Source organism: Moschus berezovskii, chromosome X, assembly GCF_049115385.1.
Source record: "Moschus berezovskii isolate FMDL1 chromosome X, NW_MosBer_1.0, whole genome shotgun sequence".
NCBI classification, from domain to species: domain Eukaryota; kingdom Metazoa; phylum Chordata; class Mammalia; order Artiodactyla; family Moschidae; genus Moschus; species Moschus berezovskii.
The window spans coordinates 108,192,067-108,214,373 of NC_142488.1; the positions used below are offsets into that span (position 1 = coordinate 108,192,067).

At 43.7% G+C, this 22,307-nt stretch overlaps 1 protein-coding gene across 1 annotated transcript; it reads left to right on the top strand.

Moving 5' to 3' along the window:
- Positions 1 to 15,577: 15,577 nt before the first annotated feature.
- Positions 15,578 to 16,366, top strand: LOC129535022 (histone H3.3A). The gene has a single exon (XM_055393581.2). The coding sequence runs from the start codon at positions 15,651 to 15,653 to the stop codon at positions 16,059 to 16,061; it is 411 nt and encodes a 136-aa protein (XP_055249556.1). The 5' UTR covers positions 15,578 to 15,650; the 3' UTR covers positions 16,062 to 16,366.
- Positions 16,367 to 22,307: the final 5,941 nt, after the last annotated feature.

The window sequence follows — 22,307 nt, forward strand, 5'->3', positions numbered from 1 at the left end:
TATTTTCTTCCCAAGCTCATTTCAAACTGTTCTGCCCCTCAGTGCCAGATAGCTTCCTGAAGCATTAAGTGCACTCACTCACATAAAAAAGGATTTCCTCAGTTAATTCTCCATTTTAACTGACTCCTTTTAGAAGTTAGTGTCTCAAAATTAAGATCCGCATATTCAGGTCAGAGATCTGCTCATTCTGAAAGAAGCACTGAACCTCATCAGAGTTGCCATCTCTCTGCAAAGCCTTTATCAGAACCTCCCTTTCCCATCAGGGCTTCCCAGGTGTCTCAGCGGTAAAGAATCCACCTGTCAATGCAAGAGATGCAGGTTCAATCCCCGGGTCGGGAAAATGCCCTGGAGAAGGAAATGACAACCCACTCCAGTATTCTTGCCTGGAGAATCCCATGGACAGAGGACCCTGGTGGGCTACAGTCCATGGGGTCGCAAAGAGTCGGACACAACTGAGCACGCTCACATGCACATCCTTTGACATTAGAAAGAATCGGAGTGTACGTCCCACCAAGGCGATGCCTTCTAAACCAGCATGTTGTCACAGGGCCAACCGGACTTCACAACAACAGATGGCATAAAGCTATCAAGACACGGAATAAATGGAATTCAAACATTTACAGTACAAATCACATGAGATTGATTTGCTGTTGTTCTCTTTAATCAGAACCAATGTTTGCTTGTTTTAGAAACTGGTGGGCAAAAATTATGCAATAAAACCAAAAGTATATACACACAGAGCATCAGAATTAAAGAAACAAAACTCACATCCGTAATCAAGGCCAAGCACGTTTATCAGATGAGGTTCCATATGTATTGCCCTAGAAATTTGCTCAGGAGGTTTCTCCTTGGAGAAGGCCATTTGTGGCTTTGAGAAAATGAAAATATATGAATTTCCAAAAATTAGCACATCAGCTAGCAACCCTTTGGACTGTAGCCCACAAGGCTCCTCTGTCCATGCAATTTTTTAAGCAAGAATACTGGAGTGGCTTGTCATTTCCTCCTCCAGGGGATCTTCCTGACCCAGGGATAGAACCCCCATCTCTTGTGTCTCCTGCATTGCAGACAGATTCTTTACCGCTAAGCCATTCGGGAAGCCCCAAACATCAGCCAGACTTCAGTTCAAATCCCATTCGGGCGTCTTGAAACCTGTATAAGTTGTAGACTGTGGTGCTCAATAAATATCTGCTTTCTTTATTCTCCTTCACAAGGGAAGCTAAGATTCAGGCAAAATTGTAGTGTTCTGACATCACAAATCTAGCCCTACATTTTAACTTGTTATCCTCTGTAACAATGCTGTAACAGTGGTCCCCAATACTTTTGGCACCAAGGACCCTTTTGTGAAAGAATTTTTCCATGACAGTGGTGGGGGGCAGGGAAGAGGAAGGATGGTTTCAGGTTGATTCAAGTACACTACATTCATTGCATACTTTATTTCTAATCAAATGCCGCTGATCTGACAGACAACAGTCTATGGATGGAGGTTGCGGACCTCTGCTCTATAACATTATAGATGATATTATCTATATCCTCATTAAAAGATTTTGCTGCATTTTCTTCATGACGCAGATATCAGTGTTTATTCTTCAAAAGCTGGACTAAGTGGTTCAACACATAGAGAACCAATGCTTGTACTTCAACAAAATGTTTTCACACTGTGCCAGTGGGTGCGATGGGTGTGCAAATTTACAGACTCATGAGGCGCAGACAGATGATGTTGGCTTGCTCTTTTATTATACAGTCCCTGAAGTCACTTATCTGCTGTGGATAAGCAGAAGTGGCAAGAAGGTGACAGATGCAGTAAAGGATTCTAGATAAGCATAGGTTGCCAGGTCACGATCAGAAACAGGAGATGGCAGGGTAAGGTGACAAATGAAGGCCAGAAATAGAAACCAGAGTCACTTGGCCAGGCCAAGCCAGAGTGAAGAGAAGCTCTCAGCCCTACAGAACTGGCAAACACTGAAGAGCCTTGTGGATGTAAACACCAGCACAGAATCTTAACTGCTCCCTGGCATGAAAGCGCTGCTCCTGACTTATCTGAATTCTAACTATTAATTTCCGTTTCTTCCAGTCAGTGAAGTACATCTGAGATTACTGGCTATGGACTTTGAAATCAAAGTGAGGCTCTTGGTTGAGACAGTTCACCATGATGAGAGTCATCTGAAATCAGGACACATTCTTCTCCAATTTTATACACTCAAAAAGCATCCAGCTCTGCACATGCAATGACTATAGTGACAATTATTAGTAAATCATGTTGGACTGCATTTCATTCCGCTGGTCTTTAATATACACAGGGCAAGTGTTGGGATAGGGTGCAGAAGGTAAGTTCCAAACTATGTCTGGCCTTGGAATGAACTTTATGGTGCTAACTGGGGATCCTGGAGGCAGTATCATAAACTCCATGATAACATTAATTGTAACAATGAATTACAATTGACAAAATTGCTGTCATATAGGATGGACGATCTTTTGCAGTGATGTTTCCTAAGCTACTCTGGTAAATCCCACAACAGTGGGATGCTTTTTAAAATGAAGACTTTGTGCTCCCACTCCTAGGGATTCTAATTCATTAGGTCTAGCTCAGAAATCTCCTCCATTTTCACCGAGCACCCTAAGTGGATGCAAACACTCTTACGGACCATACTTTGGAAAACACTGAGCGCTGGCACACACACAAAAAAGAAATTTCCTATTTCTGACAAACCCATTGAGTCTTTCTGCTGGATGTGGATTTTAAATGGAATCACAGAAGTACACTAAACACTGGATTTGGCTTGCCCACTGGTCTCTGGATAACATGCAATGCTAAACTAAGGACACATGATACCAGGTTTAAGGGTCTCATAGACCAACGGTAACATCTCCACCCACCCTCAGCCTTTGGTTCTCTTGCAGATTCTAACCCACTGAATGCCTGGTCAAGACACAGTTGGGGTCAGAAAAATAACCGCAAATGATTTGTGCTATTCTACCATCAACATTTCAGCTGCAGCCACATCCAGGAAATCTGGCTCGATGTTAGGTTGAATATTAAAAAAGTCAAAAATTTGATTTAACTCAAAAATAATTCTCCTTGTCTAGGAACCTAACACCCGCTTTATTATTCATTTAATTGAGTTCCCAGGTGACTCAGATGGTAAAAAATCCGCCTGCAATATGGGGAACCTAGGTTGGATCCCTGACTTGGGAAGATCTCCTGGAGGAAGGCACGGCAACCCACTCTAGTATTTTTGCCTGGAGAATCCCATGGACAGAGGAGTCATGGGATCACAAAGAGCTGGACACGACTGAGCGCCTACTAGGAAACAAGCTATTGCGGTACAAAGCAATGATCCTAGTACTTAACATTTATTCAATTCCAAGTGCTGTGCTAAACTCTCTATATGCATTATCTGGTCTGCACCACAATCCTAGAAGTACCACTATTATTCCAACTGACAGGTAAACAAACAGGTCCACGGCCACATTGTAAGTGGTAGAACTGGGATTTCACCACGTGCTGAACCACTCCACTGTCAATTACATCAGCACTGCTTATGGATTAGAGGTTCACAAAAAGGGGTCTGCAGGCCAACAGCATTGTTAGCACTAACTGTAATTCTTAGAGATTCCAGTTCTGGGGGCCCACCTCAGATGTAATGAATCCAAGCTCAGTGTGGGGCCGAATGATCTGTTCAACAAGGCCTTCAGGTGCTTCTCATATGCACCAAAATCTGAGAAGCACCAAATTAGAGAACCAGCTATGGAAACCTATGAGCCTTGGAGACTGACTCAATGTCTTGGGTTGGGCCATCACTTCTGGCTGAATATCAGCACAACTGCCCCATGGGAAAAGTATAAGCTCAAAGTTGGGGGTCCACTGTCCCTCGAGGCCCAAACATTTTAAAGGACACTTTATCCCACAAGTGCAGTAAGAACTGACATCCCCCTGGCTAACAAGTCAAACTATCATCCAGGCATCCATTTGCTCATCCATTCACTCCCCAAGTATTTAAGAAACAGGAACTAAGGATCCACAAAAGGTACATAACAACAGCCACATACAGGAAGTTGCACAGCACATGAGGCTAGACTTTGTGATATGGCAGGAGCACGGACCACTTCAAATGCGATAAACCCATACAAGCAACCTCTACATCAGCTGAGAGGACTCAGGTAATGAAACTCTATAAGCGGTACAGTCAGACAACCAGAGCGCACGGCTCTTTTGTTTAATTACTGAGTCTCAACAGAGGCATTCCCAGAGCATGAGATAAAGTCACCCAAGAACTAAAGTTCATTTCTATATTCCCCAGCCCAGTACCAGCCACAACCAACTGCCAGATGGCTTTTCCCCTGTGGGATAAACACACACTGCCATGATAGCTGATTTTACTTTAGCAAAGTTTAGTCACTAAAAAGCCAACACCTGAAAAGACCTTACCTTTTAGAAACACCCCAGGAAAGGACCTTTGAAAGTTTGATGAAAACCCTGATTCTAGAGCATCAGCTCCATGATGGGAGGAATGTTGGTATTAATTTTCTACCCTGATATATTTTAAGGAGCAAGAACAGTGTTTGGTATATAATTGACACTCAGTAACATTTGTTGTGAAATTTTCTGGCCTGTCCTCACTTCATACCATCCCACAGAGCCATTCTTTTCAATAAAGTTGATGTCAAGCTTGTTAACTCCCAAGTGACTTCATTTTTATATCTTTGCAAGGCTTTTTTCCCCTACATAAATTTCTCCCCGCAAAACCCATGGTTAGACCATCTAAAAGCTTTGGTTTAGGAAATGTGGTCATCCCACTTAACACACACCCATTGAATCTTGACCAAGAAGCCAAGAATAGGCTTTGGAAAAATAAACCACTTAAAAGCACACAAGCCAGATACAGTTACTAAGTCTCTAGAAAGCCTTTCCAACTGGAGCAGCACTGATTTTCTGGCTACAGGCCAGGCAGGCTGAGAACACAGGGCATGCCCTCCCTGGCTGGCCTCCGGAAAGACCAGGCTGATCTAAGAATCTGGCACTTGTTTCCTTTTTGGCAACTGCCACCACAGATACTCACAGCTAGACAGCGATGGGCAGAATATCAGACGCCTGGGATCTGGGTGTCACCTCAGGGCAGAAGCTCAGAGAGCAGAGGTAAGCGAGAGCCAAGGGCTTACCTCACAGACGGGCCAGAGGACGACCTCGGGAGAACTGCTAACCCCCGGGCAGGGCCTGCCAACCCCTCTCCAGGGCTCTGCTCAGTTGTTTTTATCCTAAAGCACCCGGCAGGGCCCTTCCAGGGCAGAGGCCAAACATTCACAAATTGAATTCATCTGGGTGGGCCTTGCTCAAGCTGACTCATTTGATACAGCTGAGTGCCTGGCCAGTTAAGCTCCGGGCCCCACAATGGAAGGTTGAATAACTTCCAGTCTACAGAGCTGGGCAGGGCAACAATTCAGCCGATTTATCAACCAGACACTGCCAAACACACACACCCCCCAACACCCCTTTAGGAATGTGGGGAGACGTGAGCACCTGTGACTTTATAAATATGCAAAGGGATGCATTTAGTGTCATCTGAGTGTTTCAGGGAGCTCCAACCCCTCCTCTCCATCTCTGCTTTCTTTTTTAATTTATTTATTTATTTATTTTAATTGGAGGCTAATTATTTTACATTATTGTATTGGTTTTGCCATACATTGACATGAATCCGCCCCGGGTGTACATGTGCTCCCCATCTCGAACCCCCCTCCCACCTCCCTCCCCATCCCATCCCTCTGGTTCATCCCAGTGCACCAGCCCCGAGCATCCTGTATCATGCATCGAACCTGGACTGGGGATTCGTTTCACATATGATAATATACATGTTTCAGTGCCATTCTCCCAAATCATCCCACCCTCGTCCTCCCCCACAGAGTCCAAAAGACTGTTCTATACTCTGCTTTATCAGGCAGCCCATGGATGTGTCTGGGGCCGGCTCTCCAACAACCTTCAAACTCTCCATACACTTCCAAAAGGTATAACACTTTTTGAATTCACAATCCATGTGTTTCCCAGTCTCCAGAATACATGCATAGATAGAATGTGCAGTAAATCAAGTTGATTCATTTGTTACGGCTGCCATAAGAACGGACCACAAACTGGGTGGCTTGCACAATAGAAATTTCTTGTCTCGCAGTCTTAGGGGCTAGAAGTCTGAAAGCAGGGTGTCAATGGGGTTGGCTCCCTCTGTGAGTTGAAGTAAGAGATTGGTTTCATTTGTCTCTTCTAGCTTCTGGTGGTTGGCTGGCTATCTTTGGTGTTTCTTGGTTTGAAGAAAATGGAACCCTGATCATCTTCACATGTTCTTCCTGTATGCAACTGTCTCCAGAACTTCCCTCCTCATAAGGACACCAGCTATATTGGATTGGGGCCCACTCTTCTCAACTATGGGGGCCTCCCTGGTGGCTTAGCGGTAAAGAATCCACCTGCTTTGCAGGAGCCACGAGTTCAATCCCTGGGTCGGGAAGATCCCTTGGAAAAGGAAAAGGCAACACACTGCAGTATTCTTGCCTGGAGAATCCCATGGACTGAGGAGCCTGGCGAGCTACAGTCCACAGGGTTGCAAAGAGTCAGACGTGACTGAAGCAACTTAGCATGCACTCTTCTCATCTGTGACCTCATCTTAACGAGTTACATTGACCATGACCCTATTTTCAAATCCAGTCCCATCCTAAGGTAATGACTGATGAGGACTTCAACTTATGAATTCTAAGAGGATATAATTCAACACATAATGTCAAGTATCTCAATAGAAAACCTTTCTTTCCCCACTGATTTTCACAAAAATACTCTCAATGGTTCCATTCAGGTGTCACTGTCAACTCAACAGATAACACAAATTATATTAGATAATGCAGCAAACATTTTCTAAAGGCATAATTAGAGAAAAAACTGACTGCTTTATTGTAGCAGCCAAAAAGACACAGAATGTGAACGCAAAGTAGTGTTTTTCTTAGTACAACAATAGATTTGAGGGATCAAGGGAAGACAATGACAATTTAGCAGAACAAAACACACTGGATTAAGATGAGCGGATTCCTATCAACCTTCTACCTCCCACAGGTAATTGGCAGCAAGAGAAAAAGCAAGTCTCTGGTTATTCAGCCTCTGTTCCCCTGAACACTGGGGAAGCTGCTGGCTCTTCAAATTGAACAGATTGCTCTGAACTGAAGGAAGGAAAAGATATAAACACAGCTGAGGCAATTGCAAAATGAAAGAGGAAATGGGCAAACATGATGAACACCCCCCCAACTGCAATGGCTATGGGGGAGGAGGACGCCCAGGAGGCATTTGCTGGAATTGGGGATGCTGCCATCCGCCATCAGTCCAACCTGCTGTGATTCAAGACGGGTGGCAATGAGGTGGAGGAGTGTCAAAGGGGCAAGAGGACAAGCCAGCCAGTCAAAGGCTCTTTAGGAAGCCGTTGCTGCTGCTGCTGCTGCTGCTGCTGCTAAGTCGCTACAGTCGTGTCCGACTCTGTGCGACCCCATAGACGGAAGCCCACCAGGCTGCCCCGTCCCTGGGATTCTCCAAGCAAGAACACTGGAGTGGGCTGCCATTTCCTTCTCCAATGTGTGAAAGTGAAGTCACTCAGTCTTGTCCAACTAGTAGCGACCCCATGGACTGTAGCCCAACCAGGCTCCTCTGTCCATGGGATTTTCTAGGCAACAGTATTGGAGTGGCTTGCCATTGCCTTCTCCAGGAAGCCGTTGCTGCTGCTGCTGCTAAGTCACTTCAGTCGTGTCCGACTCTGTGTGACCCCATAGACGGAAGCCCACCAGGCTCCCCCGTCCCTGGGATTCTCCAGGCAAGAACACTGGAGTGGGTTGCCATTTCCTTCTCCAATGTGTGAAAGTGAAAAGTGAAAGTGAAGTCGCTCAGTCATGTCTGACCCCTAGCGACCCCATGGAGTGCAGCCCACCAGGCTCCTCCATCCATGGGATTTTCCAGGCAAGAGTACTGGAGTGGCTTGCCATTGCCTTCTCCGCCAGGAAGCCGTTAGCAAACACCAAAAAGGTCACACACAGCCTGTTTCTTAGCCTTGCATGTCCAGACACTCAATCTTGTATCTCCAGGTGGGTCAGACTCCCGAAGACTGACTCATGCTATGAAATTCACAAGAGACTACTATGGAAACCAGAACACCTGAGTATCCATTTGGGGGTATTTCTTTACAGAGACTGAAGTGGGGTGCATGTGTATGTTTGTGTGTGTACTGTCCAAACCTCTTCCTGATATTAAGATGCCACAGACTCTAATTCATCATCAGATAATAGCAGGAGGTACACGAGCTCAGTGCTCAGAGAAGATGCTGTCCCTCAAGGATATTTTGCTGCTGCTAAGTCACGTCAGTCGTGTCCGACTCTGTGTGACCCCATAGACAGCAGCCCACCAGACTCCTGTCCCTGGGATTCTCCAGGCAAAAATACTGGAGTGGGTTGCCATTTCCTTCTCTAGTGCATGAAAGTGAAAAGTGAAAGTGAAGTCACTCAGTCGTGTCCGACTCTTCGTGACCCCATGGACTGTAGCTCACCAGGCTCCTCCGTCCATGGGATTTTCCAGGCAAGAGTACTGGAGTGGGATGCCAAAGCCAACTCCCTCCCAACTGAGAAAAAAAGAACCCCCTCTCATGTCAGCAGCTCTTTGCAGGAAACCACCCTCAGCAAGAGACTTCTTTTCCTGTCACTTTAGCAAAGCTATATTGTAACTGACTTTTAAACCAGTCTCCCCCAAGCTCCACTCATCTCCGGCCCAAGCACAGCTTTCAGATCTTTTAATCACACAATTAAAAGATCTTCAATCACACAGTTGCCTGACTTGCCAATTCTTTTCATAGATCAAAGAGGTAGTAATGAAGAATAAGTAATTAACAGATGACCAGATCTCTTCTCTAGCTTCCACTTCAGTAATCTGGTGAACAAACTGTGTGAACAAGATAACATCTGGAGGAAAATTGAGAGGAGTCCATGAGCCTGCACACACAGCGGTGGATGGCTATGACTCTGACCCCCTGTCTCAATGATGCACTGAGATTACGACCATCCTCTTTAAAACTTTCATGGCCGAGCAGAATATTTGTTAGGTTTTTTGAGGGGGACACGGAGTCCACCATCTCCCCAGATTGCCAACATTCTGATTAAAGGCACCTTTCCTTCTTCTACTGACATTTGTGAGTATGTAATTGATTTTGCAAGTGGCTAGCAGTGATAATCCCTCATTGATAACACTAGTGCCTGGAATGTGTACATGTCCCAGAATCTAAGCCTGAGTCCCTCTGCCCCGGCCCCTCTCAGCTCCCAGGCTGACTATCCTCTGCCCACTGACCTATTCTTTGCTTCACTGAACACTATTAGAGCCAAGTCTCTTCTCTCTACTCCTAGTCTGACCCACAATATTCTGTCTCTATTACATGCTGATGGTATGAGTCAGTATCTTAACAATCTGAGGGCTCTTTACAATTACCTCCATGTATGGGTTTCGACGCAATTTAAAACTTCAGTACATCAATTGCTTTGCTATATATATCCCTGAAACTAACAAAATATTGTAAATCAACTATACTGCAATTAAGAAAAAAAATTAGCACTTCAAACTTGGTGTTTGTTGAGCCTCTGAGTATTTTATATCTATATGAGAATCCAGAATCCAGAGAGGGATAGAAAAAGGGAGAAAGAGGGACTTCTCTCGTGGTCCAGTGGTTAAGACTCTGCATTCTGCTGCAAGGGACACAAGATCAATTCCTGACCGGGGAACTAAGATCCTGCGAGCCACTCTGAGGAGCCAAATAAAAGAAAAAGGAAAAAAGAGACCTGGCGCTTGTGATCAGAGCTACAGATGAAATAAAAAGACCTATGTCAGCTAATAAACTTGGCTTCCAGGGTTTCCTCATAGAGACTGCCACTGCTCACCATGCTTCCCATGGCTACCCTTCCAGGTACTCTCAGACCACCCTGCAGAACACGGCTACTGAAGCAGTCTCCACCAGCTCCCCTTCTTCAGATCATCAAGATGACGATCCTCTCAGATACATCATTGCTCAGGGGTTGTACCCCATCCATGCTCAGAGGATTGTGTTGTGTGGTATGTCATATGACTGGAGGATTCCTTCCCAGCGAAAGGGTCATGGCTGGGCAAGGCTATACTGCTATTTGTTTTCCCGGCTTGGAAAGAAAACCAACCAAACAACTCATTCTTCCTGAAACTGCTCTGTCTCCTAGGGACTCAGTGGAACTGCTGCCCAGATCCAAAAGCTATAGGAGGAGACTGGCTATCACCCAGCCACAGAGGCAAGTGTCACAAAGGCTGATGCCATAGAGGATGGGGAGGGGTCAAGGAATTCTTTACTTTGTACCTCTGGCCTTTTTTGAAGGAAAAAGCCTTTCAAATCTCCCTCTTCATCCACTGTCAACTCGAGTCACCAGGCATTGACCAAGTACCCACAGGCATTATGGTAGACAAAACGATTAACAAGAAAAAGTCTCTAACCTCAAAGAGCTTCAAGTCTAGAGAGGAAGACATGTACATGAAGGACTTAGGAGAGCAAGACAGTGGTTGAAGAGTGACATAAAATACCGGATGAATATGGAGAAAGCAATGCCAGTGATTAAACCTTGTTTTGTGACAGTGCGCCAGGCCAACAGACTGGTAACATTTTATTTCAGAATAATGTTGAAACATATCCTGTCTCCTTCAATAAAAAGTCCCCAGTTTGACTGCCTCTTTTGTGGAAACAAGGTACTCTGCCAGGATGAACAGAGAAAGCAGGAGCTCAGGGTGGGAGAAAGGAGAAAAAACAGGACGTGGCTGACAGGACATGATCTATCAAAATGGGAGTGTTCATGTCTCACTTTTTATCCCAGAAGCGCTGCTTAGAAATGTGAGTAAAATTTAAGGGATCTGAGACGTCGTCTCACTCAACCACCATGTAATGCTTGAGTTCCCTTCATAATATCCTCACCAAACAGATGCCCCCGAGGGAGACAGCAAGACGCTTTAGGGGAGAAATGGCATTTCAATTAGGTTTTCAGAACACTGATTTTTTTTTTAATTTTTTTTTTTAGATTGGAGTATAGTTGATTAACAATGTTGTGTTAGTTTCAGATGTACAGCAAAGTGATTCAGTTATGCATATATCTATTCTTTTTCTAGTTCTTTTCCCATTCAGGTCATTATAGAATATTAAGAACATTGAATCTTGATGCTTGGAAATAAAAAGGAAGTGTAAGGAAATGACAAAATTCTAAAAGTTCTGGGAAACTATACGGCTTTTGCAAAGGATAAATACTACAGGCTGGATGGAGTATTAAAGAATACAAGGAATAGACAGACTTGCAGACACAGAAGGGGAAAGGGAGGGTGGGATGATTTGCGAGAGTAGCACTGACATATATACCGTACCACGTGTAAAACAGACAGACAGCTGCTGTGTGACACAGGGCACTCAGCTCGGTGCTCTGTGATGACTCAGAGGGGTAGGGAGGGTGCAGGTGGCAAAAGGCTCAAGAGAGGGGATATTTGTATATACATAGCTGATTCACATTGTTGTGCAAAATAAACTAATACAACATTGTAAAGCAAGTAGACTCCAATTTTTAAAAAAAGAATATAAGGGAGGGACTTCCATGGCAGTCCAGTGGTTAGGACTCTGAGCTCCCAATACAGGAAGCACAGGTTCAATCTCTGGTCAGGGAACTAAGATCCCTCATGCCACTTGGGCACAGCCAAAAGTAAATAATATTTTTAATTAAAAAAAAAATGAATACAAGGAAGGCATGCAGAATGAAAACAGAAATCCTGGTAGAATTCAGAGTTTTTTGTTTTTTTTAATTGAAGTATATTGGATATACGGTACTGTGTAAGTTACAGGTGTAAATCAGAGATGTTTGACTACCATGCCCAGGATTCTGAACCGATTTAATAGGTACTAGGGAAAAACTGCGGAGAAGGCAATGGCAAGCCCCTCCAGTACTCTTGCCTAGAAAATCTCATGGATGGAGGAGCCTGGTAGGCTGCAGTCCATGGGGTCACTCAGTCAGACACGACTGAGCGACCTCACTTTCACTTTTCACTTTTTTGGAGAAGGAAATGGCAACCCACGCCAGTGTTCTTGCCTGGAGAATCCCAGGGATGGGGGAGCCTGGTGGGCTGCCGTCTATGGGGTCACACAGAGTCGGACATGACTGAAGCGACTTAGCAGCAGCAGGGAAAAACTGGGAATTCCCTGGTGGCTCAAATGGTAAAGAATTTGCCTTTAATTCAGGAGACCTGGGTTTGATCACTGAGTTGGGACGATTTCCTTGAGGAGGGAATGGCTACCCACTCCAGTATTCTTGCCTGGAGGACTCCAAGGAAAGAGGAGCCTCGCAGGCTACAGTCCATAGGGTGGCAAAGAGTTGGACATGACTGAGTGACTAACACAAGGACATTTAAGGGAGCAACTAAAGATTTCAGAGCATGGAGAAAACATGATTAAGAGTGGATTTAGGGAGGAAAAAGTGGGTTGAGAGAGATTAATCTGGTGGCCCAGTGGAGAATAGACCAACTCTGGCGGTGGCAAAAAAAAGTACAGATAGAAATAGGGCAGAATTTCATAATTCTTCTCGAAGGAGGACGTGGTGACATGATGTGTGTCTGTATGTGTGGCCAGCATTTAAAAATTTCCAAACAGCTGGAGCATTTATGATTTCCTTGATCCTTGAAACACAACCCCATGGAGTAGGTAAGACAGGTTTATTTTTCCCAATTTTCTAGATAAGGAAAGGCAACCAGGTGTTTCAACTTAGGCGAGGAGAGTGTCATATTGAAAAAAGTCAGTCACAGGATCAGGGCAGGTGCCTGAAGAGTCCCCTTTTCTTTCCACTCAAAAGCCTACACTTCGACTCCAGGTTTTATGCAACTTCCTGCCATAAAGGAAATTCCTCTCTGGTATGGTAAATGATCTTTTTCTGTTTTTCCTTTTAAAATATTTGCTCATTTGCTGAGGATCAATTGTTCACGACAGACCAACCGACTTTCATTAGCTTGTTTTCTTATCTTAAAAAGAGCTCTAGGCGAGGTAATCCATTCCCTGTAGCACTTTCATCTCACCCGAGCCCTATTGCTCTCCAGATAAAATACACCAGAGACTACCATCATTCACTCACTAAGCCTTTCCACAACCTAACATCCACCCGGACAATGTGGTAAGGGAAGCCCATACTAATATCAGAACAAACAGTACCTCTGTTTTCAACTATTGATCTGAGGATTTCTGCTGGAAATAAAAGTGAAAACCTAAAGGGAAAAAAAAAAATTCCATCTGGGGCTATTAAATTTGCTTCCAAATGAAAAACAACAGGATGACTCACCAGCAAACCTGGCCCGGTCCTGAAAACATACATCAGTGGAGACAGAGGGACCTCAGATCAGCTCTAAACAGAAGACAGAGCGGCCCTGGACTAGGAGCACAATGAAGAGCAAGTAAAAGTGCTTTCAGCAATGCAGCAAGACCTTCGAGGACATTCCAAAGACCACACAGTGGGAAGGGACCCAGATTAGAAACTGCATGGCTCCACCCACAGAAAAACGGATGATAGATCAGGCCACTAAGTCAGTACTGTTTTCAGCTGTGAGTAGTAAGCTTTTGGCCTCCTGATGTCTTAAAGGAGTCACTCAGATCTGTGCCATTTATAATTCTTCCTTAGAAACAAACACTATTCCTGCCTCTATCTTTATGCCTCAGCAATGTTCCAAGAGAGAGATTTATAGAATATTAGGTGCTGCTTGAAATATTTGGGACTAAAAACATCAACCACCCAGAAATAAGGACTCTTTCTATAAAGTGCAGCCATGGGACATGCTGTGTTTCATGAACCCAATACATAAGTGGTCCAGTGTTATGGAGGAGGAGGCAGAGAATCACATCCTGGTCTTGGCTACCAAAGCTATGGTTTTTACCAGTAGTCATGTACGGATGTGATAGTTGGACCACAAAGAAGGCTGAGGGCCAAAGAACTGATGCTTTTGAACTGTGGTGCTGGAGAAGACTCTTGAGAGTCCCTTGGACAGCAAGAAGATAAAGCAGTCAATCCTAAAGGAAATCAATCCTGAATATTCATTGGAAGGATTAATGCTGAAGTTGAAACTCCAATACTTCGGCCACCTGATGCAAAGAGCAGACTCATTGGAAAAGACCCTGATGCTGGGAAACATTGAAGGCAGGAGGAGAAGGGGATGACAGAGGATGAGATGGTTGGGTGGCATCACCGATTCAATGGGCATGAGTTTGAGCAAGCTCTGGGAGATAGTGAAGGACAGGAAAGCCTGGTGTGCTCCAGTCCATGAGGTCGCAAAGAGTCAGACATGACCTAGCGACTAAACAACAACCTGGCTACCAACCCACAATGAGAACATTGTTAGCTTTCCTTAGTAATTCTAATACAGACACATACCCAATGCAAATGTTCTAGGCTGGGTTCCTGGGCCCTGCCCACCTGCAGACCAGAATCCTGAAGAAGTGGTAAATCTAGGCTGTGAGGTAATAAGATTGTGCATTTGAAAACCACCCAGGCGTTTCACTATGATTCTTAATTCAGTTGTACTCCCTGAGCTCACCAGAAAGAGCTCCTCTTGTGGGAAGCAATATGATAGGGTAAAAAGATCACCAAAGTAAAGACTGTGCTGTAAGTAGGGCTCCATATCCATCCTAAGGCAACTCACTGCACTCTCTGACCCTCAGTGCCTCATCCATAAAAGAGATTGTTTTCTACCTATTTTCTAGTTAACTGTGGTGTAGAACAGTCTACAAACTTTCACTGAGCAGTAGAATCTTTCTTCCCCCCAAACAAAATACTAGTTGAAACCTTGATACCAGAAAAACAGGTACAAGTGGGGCTGCTCTGGTGGAAGCAGCCATGGAGGGCCTGGGAGCACAGCTGCTGTGTCTCCACAACCCCTCACAGCCCCAGGGAAAGTGGTTTGAAAACCACTTGATCCAGCAGACAGACTCCCAAGGTAAGAGTCAGGAAACAGAATCTCAACTTTCAATTTACCAAAAACCAGTTGAAATCCCAGTAGTAAAAGCTGGATCTCATCAGGTTAAGGCTTTGATACCTGGAGAAATCCTTCCCCACACCTCCCTCCAAAGGGTGATATTCAGAACTTCAGTCAGTAATTCACATCTCAGTGTGAATAGAGGACATCAAAAAAGGACTCCTTCTGTTTGCTTTTGAAGAATATCTACTTCCTGTTTTCATTGATTCCCAAAGGTAATGCATGCTTGCTATAAAAACATAAAAAAAGAAAATAGAAAATTTCCCCTACAAACCCCATCCATACCTTCCACCAGACAAATAACTGATGGCTTTTGCTCAGCATCCTTCCAGACTTCTGCTAGTATATACATATATATGAGTGTGTATATACACATCCTTTTTTTCTCCACAAAACTGTATTCTACAATTTGCTCTCATCATCAAATGACATACCACCAAAGTCTATGAACACACATAGAGAGATCTGTCTTTAAAGAGCTGCTAAGGGTGTTCGCAGCCGCCGCCGCGCCGCCGTCGCTCTCCAACACCAGCGCCGCCTCTAGCTCACCGAGCTCCAGCCGAAGGAGAAGGGGGGTAAGTAAGGAGGTCTCTATACCATGGCTCGTACAAAGCAGACTGCCCGCAAATCAACCGGTGGTAAAGCACCGAGGAAGCAACTCGCTACAAAAGCCGCTCGCAAGAGTGCGCCCTCTACTGGAGGGGTGAAGAAACCTCATCGTTACAGGCCTGGTACTGTGGCACTCCGTGAAATTAGACGTTATCAGAAGTCCACTGAACTTCTGATTCGCAAACTTCCCTTCCAGCGTCTGGTGCGGGAAATTGCTCAGGACTTCAAAACAGACCTGCGCTTCCAGAGTGCAGCTATTGGTGCTTTGCAGGAGGCAAGTGAGGCCTATCTGGTTGGCCTTTTTGAAGACACCAACCTGTGTGCTATCCATGCCAAACGTGTAACAATTATGCCAAAAGACATCCAGCTAGCACGCCGCATACGTGGAGAACGTGCTTAAGAATCCACTATGATGGGAAACATTTCATTCTTTAAAAAAAAAAAAAATTCTCTTCTTCCTGTTATTGGTAGTTCTGAATGTTAGATATTTTTTTTCCATGGGGTCAAAAGGTACCTAAGTATATGATTGCAAGTGGAAAAATAGGGGACAGAAATCGGGTATTGGCAGTTTTTCCATTTTCATTTGTGTGTGAATTTTTAATATAAATGCGGGGACATAAAGCATTAATGAAAGTCAAAATGTTTCAGTGAACAAGTTTCAGCAGTTCAACTTTATAACAATTATAAATAAACCTGTTAAATTTTTCTGGAAAAAATAAAAAAAAAAAAAAAGAGCTGCTAAGCTTCTGGTTGCAACTTAAGTAAATTATATAATCCCTTTTTGATGGATCTTTAGTGTTTCTACTCTTTTTGCTCTTGCAAACACTGCTGAAATACAGACCTTTTCAACCTCTCTCTTAATTGAGGGTGGGAGTTAAGATTATAACCATCAACACCAAAGCCACAAAGAACAGGGAAGCCTTAGCCAGTTGTTTTGTTTTTTTTAAGCACACTGCTTAGAAATCCAGACATGGTTCTCCCATGACACTCAAAAGTTTCTATTTGTCATCCCATGTCTATGGCACCCGGCTGAGGACAGTCTAAGCCATCACAGCAGCCAGTACAAAATTCAAGAACTCCTGCCTCAGTATAAGAATGCAGGGATACTTGTTTACAACCAAGAAGGATGTTGGGCTGAGAAAAAAAAATCCCATCCCAGCCTCTCTGGAATACAAGAGGAAACCAAATAACCTGCTGAGAATAACTATTCCTCAGGCGTGAAGTCCATCTATCAACCCACCTACGACACAGCTAGACCTTTCAATGACGTTGACTTTCTGACCCTCTGGCCTCCCACTTGTCGGTAGGAAGTAGTGTGTGTGTATATGGTCTGGAAATTTCTTCAGGGTGAAAAAGTAAAACAGCCATAAACCTCACCTTAATTAGTCACTGATTACACTAACCAGGCGCATTCACTTTAGAGCTTCCCAGTTGATGGCTTTTCACTCCATTTCCTTTTCAAAATCCATCCTGTTGAATATGAAATTCAGCACGGGCCAAGATTTCTCAGTGACTGACGTCAATACCAATTTGGAAGCAAAACTAAAGAAACACAGCTCCTGTGCCAACATGGAGGATTGAGAAAAATCAACTTTCTGTGTTTCCCAGAGAATGATCTGGCTGGACATTTCTTGAATTCTTACCAAAATGTGTTATTATCCATTTCTAAAATACATTGCTACACAACACTTTTGGTTTGATGAACTTCTTGCAGTTCAGCTTTGGGGTAAGCATGGTCTCACTGACTGATCAATGAGTATTTAAGTGCCTAATGTGAGAAAGATGACTGCTGGGTATGGAGGAGGTTCTAATGATGAATCAAACAGAATCCCTGTCCTCAGGGGGCATAGGTTTCAGTATATTTCAGTATGTGCATAAGACTTGCACACATCACTAACACAAAACTAAGGAAGAAGTACATTTTGTGCAATTTAGGAGAAATAAAGAAAGAGGAGCAAAAATCTTCAGGTTACAATCAAATCAAGGAAGACTTTCATAAAAGAAGGCATTTGAGATGGTCCTTCAACAATGAGCAGGATTTAAACTAGGGTAGGGGATGCCTGAAACTGAAATGCCTTCAGGAGCCACTCATATCCGAGTATAAATGGGCTGTGTGTGTGCTCAGTTGTTTACTAGTGTCCAAATCTTTGCAACCCCATGGACTGTTACCCATCGGGCTCCTCTGTCTATGGGATTCTCCAGGCAAGAATACTAGAGTGGGTTGCCACTTCCTCCTCCAGGGGATCTTCCCCACCCAGGGATTGAACCCACATCTCCTGTGTCTCCTGCTTTGGCGGGTGGATTCTTTACCACTGAGCAACCTGTTGTTACTGTTGTTTAGTCTCCCAGTCATGTCCAACTCTTTGCAACCCCATTCCTGGTGGCTTGGATGGTAAAGGGCAACCTGAGAAGCTTATAAATGGGCTAGGGTTAAGAAAAAATAGCAAGTGATGGAATCTGTGCTGAATGAACCAAATATTCCCCCATTTAAAAGAAGATAACAGATAAAGAAGATGTGGTACATATATACAGTGGAATATTATTCAGTCATAAAAGAGAATGATAATGCCATTTGCAGCAACATGGATGGACCTAGAGATTATCATACTCAGTGAAGTAAGTAAAAAACAAATACATCATTTATGAATCTAAAAAACTGATACAAATGAATTTATGCACAAAACAAACAGACTCACAGAGGAAACAAATTTATCATTATTTTTCTAGAGGAAAGCAGGGGATAATTAGGAGTTTGGTATTGACATGTTCACACTACTATATACAAAATAGATAACAAGGACCAACTGTAAAGCACAGAGAACTACACTCAGTATCTTGTAATAACCTATAATGGAAAAGAATCTGAAAAAGCAGCATATATATATACATATACACACATACTTGTATATAGAAGGCTTCCCTGGTAGCTCAGTGGTAAAGAATCTGCCTGCAATGCAGGAGACCCAGGTTCGATCCCTGGGTAAGGAAGACTCCCTGGAAGAGGGCATGGCAAGCCACTCCAGTATTCTTGCCTGGAGAATCCCATGGACAGAGGAGACTGGTGGGCTACAGTCCATAGCATCGCCAAGAGTTGGACACCACTGAAGCAACTGAGCACAGCACAAGGCATGTATATAGAACTGTACATATACCTGAAACTAATACAACATTGTAAATCAACTACACTTCAAAAACAGTTGGTAAAGATATAATAAAAAATAAAAGCAAGTAACAAACACCTTGCAGACCCAAAAAAACATATCAGCAGGCAGACATTGGCAGACTTCAATAGATGCCAGTCTGCAACAAAGGCAGAAGAGAATGGGGCATTTCAGGAAGAGGCAATAGTGAAATCAAAGGCACAGAGGTTGAAAAAGAGTAGGCTATGCCTAAAGAAAAGTAACTGAGCAGGAATTCCCTGGTGGCCCAGTGGTTTGGACTTGGCGCTTTCACTGCCATAGCTAGAGCACCCAGAAAAGTGGGGGAAGGTGGGTGGAGGTATAGAAAGGCTCGGGAGAAAGAAAAACAAGAAGATGGGAGAAAACGTTAATTTAAATACTAGCAGTCTCACCTATATTGTCTCATGTATTCTCTGCAACTGCCTTTGAAAAGGAGGTAATATCAGTCTTGCTTCAATGGAAGAAAACAACAACAAACTCAGATACAAAGAGGTATGTTAAGTTGCCCAAACCCTCGCAGCTGAGAGTGGTGGATGTGGGGAACGAGCCCAAACATGCCGATTTCTAGAACTTCTTTCCATTATGTCACACTCAGTGGTGAGCTGAGATAGATGTGACAAGTTCAGGCCAGATTGTGAAGGTCGTTGAATGGCTACAAATTGGTTCAATCGAAAATGTACTCGTATCAAATGAGATACAAGGTTCAAAATATTAGGCTATACACATGTTCCACAAGTTATGAATATGGAACTTTTAAACATTTCAAACAAAAGAAATTGCTGCTTTTCCAGTATCTCTCTCTCTCCCTTCTGCTTTTTCTGATTCCCTTTCCCCAACCCTAAAGAAATCAAGCAGCACTGGGTTAATAATAAACAGATTCTGGCATCAAACAACTTGCATATGAATGAATCCTGGCTCTGCTACTACACAGCACATTACTGAACCCCTCTGTTCCTCAATGTCCTCATCCAGAAAATGGGGACAATGATAGTGTCTACCCCATAGCATTATCACACAGTGCTTGGCACAGAATAAGTGTTCAATAAATGTTAGATTTTCATTTCATCTGAGCAAAAAAATCCAACTCAGTTCCACCTAATGAGAATAAGAGGAGTCTTAGTCTCAAAGTGAAAAATGAAAAGCCACAAATTCATATATGAAGTTAGAGAACTGTGGCAAAGACTGTTAGTTATTTCCCAATAGCCTTTCTCCCCTTCTTTAATAAAGGGAACCTCAACTTTCAGCTGAGCACAGTCAACACAGAAACTACTACCTGCCTAGCATCCCTCGCAGCTAGGTGAAGCCATGCATCTAAGATCAAGAGAGTGAGACATAAGCAAAACATTTCATGGAACCTCTGGGACGTCTCCTTAAGACAGAGAGGGCACACCCTTTCCCCTGTCCTCCATTCTGCTGCCTGGAAAATAAACGTGATCGCTGGAGCTCTAGCAGCCAACTTGGACTCTAGTGGTAGAGCCTCCAAGATAATTTCACTGGGCAATAGTTTAACAATTGGTTTATATCTAGTGTGAGCTTCACCCTCTGTAGGAATATAAATATTTTAAGATTTTTCAATTCATAGTACAAATGACTTCATAAGATCCTTTCTCAGTAAAAATATTATAAGATATGAACAGTATCAGGATACTGGACTCATCAACTTGTTCCCTTCAATTATCATAAATAACTTATATGCAGAGTACATCATGAGGAACGCTGGGCTGGAAGAAGCAGAAGCTGGAATCAAGATTGCTGGGAGAAATATCAATAATCTCAGATATGCAGATGACACTACCCTTATGACAGAAAGTGAAGAGGAACTCAAAAGCCTCTTGATGAAAGTAAAAGAGGAGAGTGAAAAGGTTGGCTTGAAGCTCAACATTCAGAAAACGAAGATCATGGCATCTGGTCCCATCACTTCATGGGAAATAGATGGAAAAACAGTGGAAACAATGTCAGACTTTATTTTTTTGGGCTCCAAAATCACTGCAGATGCTGATTGCAGCCACGAAATTAAAAGACGCTTACTCCTTGGAAGGAAAGTTATGATCAACCTTGATAGTATATTAAAAAGCAGAGACATTACTTTGCCAACAAAGGTCCGTCTAGTCAAGGCTATGGTTTTTCCCGTGGTCATGTATGGATGTGAGAGTTGGACTGTGAAGAAAGCTGATCGCTGAAGAATTGATGCTTTTGAACTGTGGTGTTGGAGAAGACTCTTGAGAGTCCCTTGTACCGCAAGGAGATCCAACCAGTCCATTCTAAGGGAGATCGATCCTGGGTGTTCATTGGAAGGACTGATGCTAAAGCTGAAACTCCAATACTTTGGCCACCTCATGCGACGAGTTGACTCACTGGAAAAGACTCTGATGCTGGGAAAGGTTGGGGGCGGGAGGAGAAGGGGACAACGGAGAATGAGATGGCTGGATGGCATCACCGACTCTGTGGACATGAGTTTGAGTGAACTCCGGGAGTTGGTGATGGACAGGGAGGCCTGGCGTGCTGTGATTCATGGGGTCGCAGAGAGTCGGACATGACTGAGCGACTGAACTGAATGAGTATCCATCTTCTCCACTAGAATATAAGCTTCATATTATTTAATAAAAATTTATATAATACTTAATATGGACCAGGAACTCATCTGATGTGCATAACAACCCTGTAAGGGATGTACTATAATTAGTCTCATTTTACAGATGTAGAAACTAGGGCACAGTGAGTTTAAGTGACTTGTCTACCATCAAAGCAGCTGTACAGTAGCAGTGCCAGGGTTCATGCCCAGGCAGTCTGCCTGCAAGGTGTGCTCTGAACTGCTGTGCTATGCAGCTGCTCTCTGAAAATTGTGATCTTGCGTTGTTCACCCCTTGTATTCTCAATGCCTGACAAAAAATAAAGGCTCAGTAAATATGCCTTGAATGAATGAAGGAAAGAATGACTTAGAGAAAAGTACAGAGAGCAGGAATAGTAGACGGCACTGAATTTCATTTCACGTACTTCACACTCTGGGTTTTAATCAAGAACAAGGGTTGGGGCAAATAACAAAGTTTCCCTGATAGAAACACCATATCCACTTGGCTTGCTAAGTCTCAAATTGGAGGGTCATCAGAGGTGCTACAGGATTCTACTAGCACTTCTCTTCGGGGACAATAGGAGAAACTTCTTGGTCCTAAAGGATTAATTTTAAAAGGTAAAGTCAGAGTTTACAAGAGCCATAGCTAAACCATGAATGTAAAGACACTTCCAAGTTTCCCCTCTCTCACTTTGTGCAAGAAAACAAAAATTTTTCATCCAGAACCAGTGCGATGACAATCACAAACTTAGGGGAGTGAAAGCAATTTCTAATCCCCAGAGCTGGGCAAGGGGAACAGGGGCCTAATGTCATCTTAGCTGCCAAACTGACCTTGAAGGAGCCTGTGACCTTCAATTTCCAGTTTTAATAGATTCAAATGCTCTTAGGAAGGAGAAGA

What these genes read in the sequence shown, in the direction of transcription:
- LOC129535022 (XM_055393581.2), top strand. Translation starts at nt 15,651, where the DNA reads ATGGCTCGTACAAAGCAGACTGCCCGCAAATCAACCGGTGGTAAAGCA.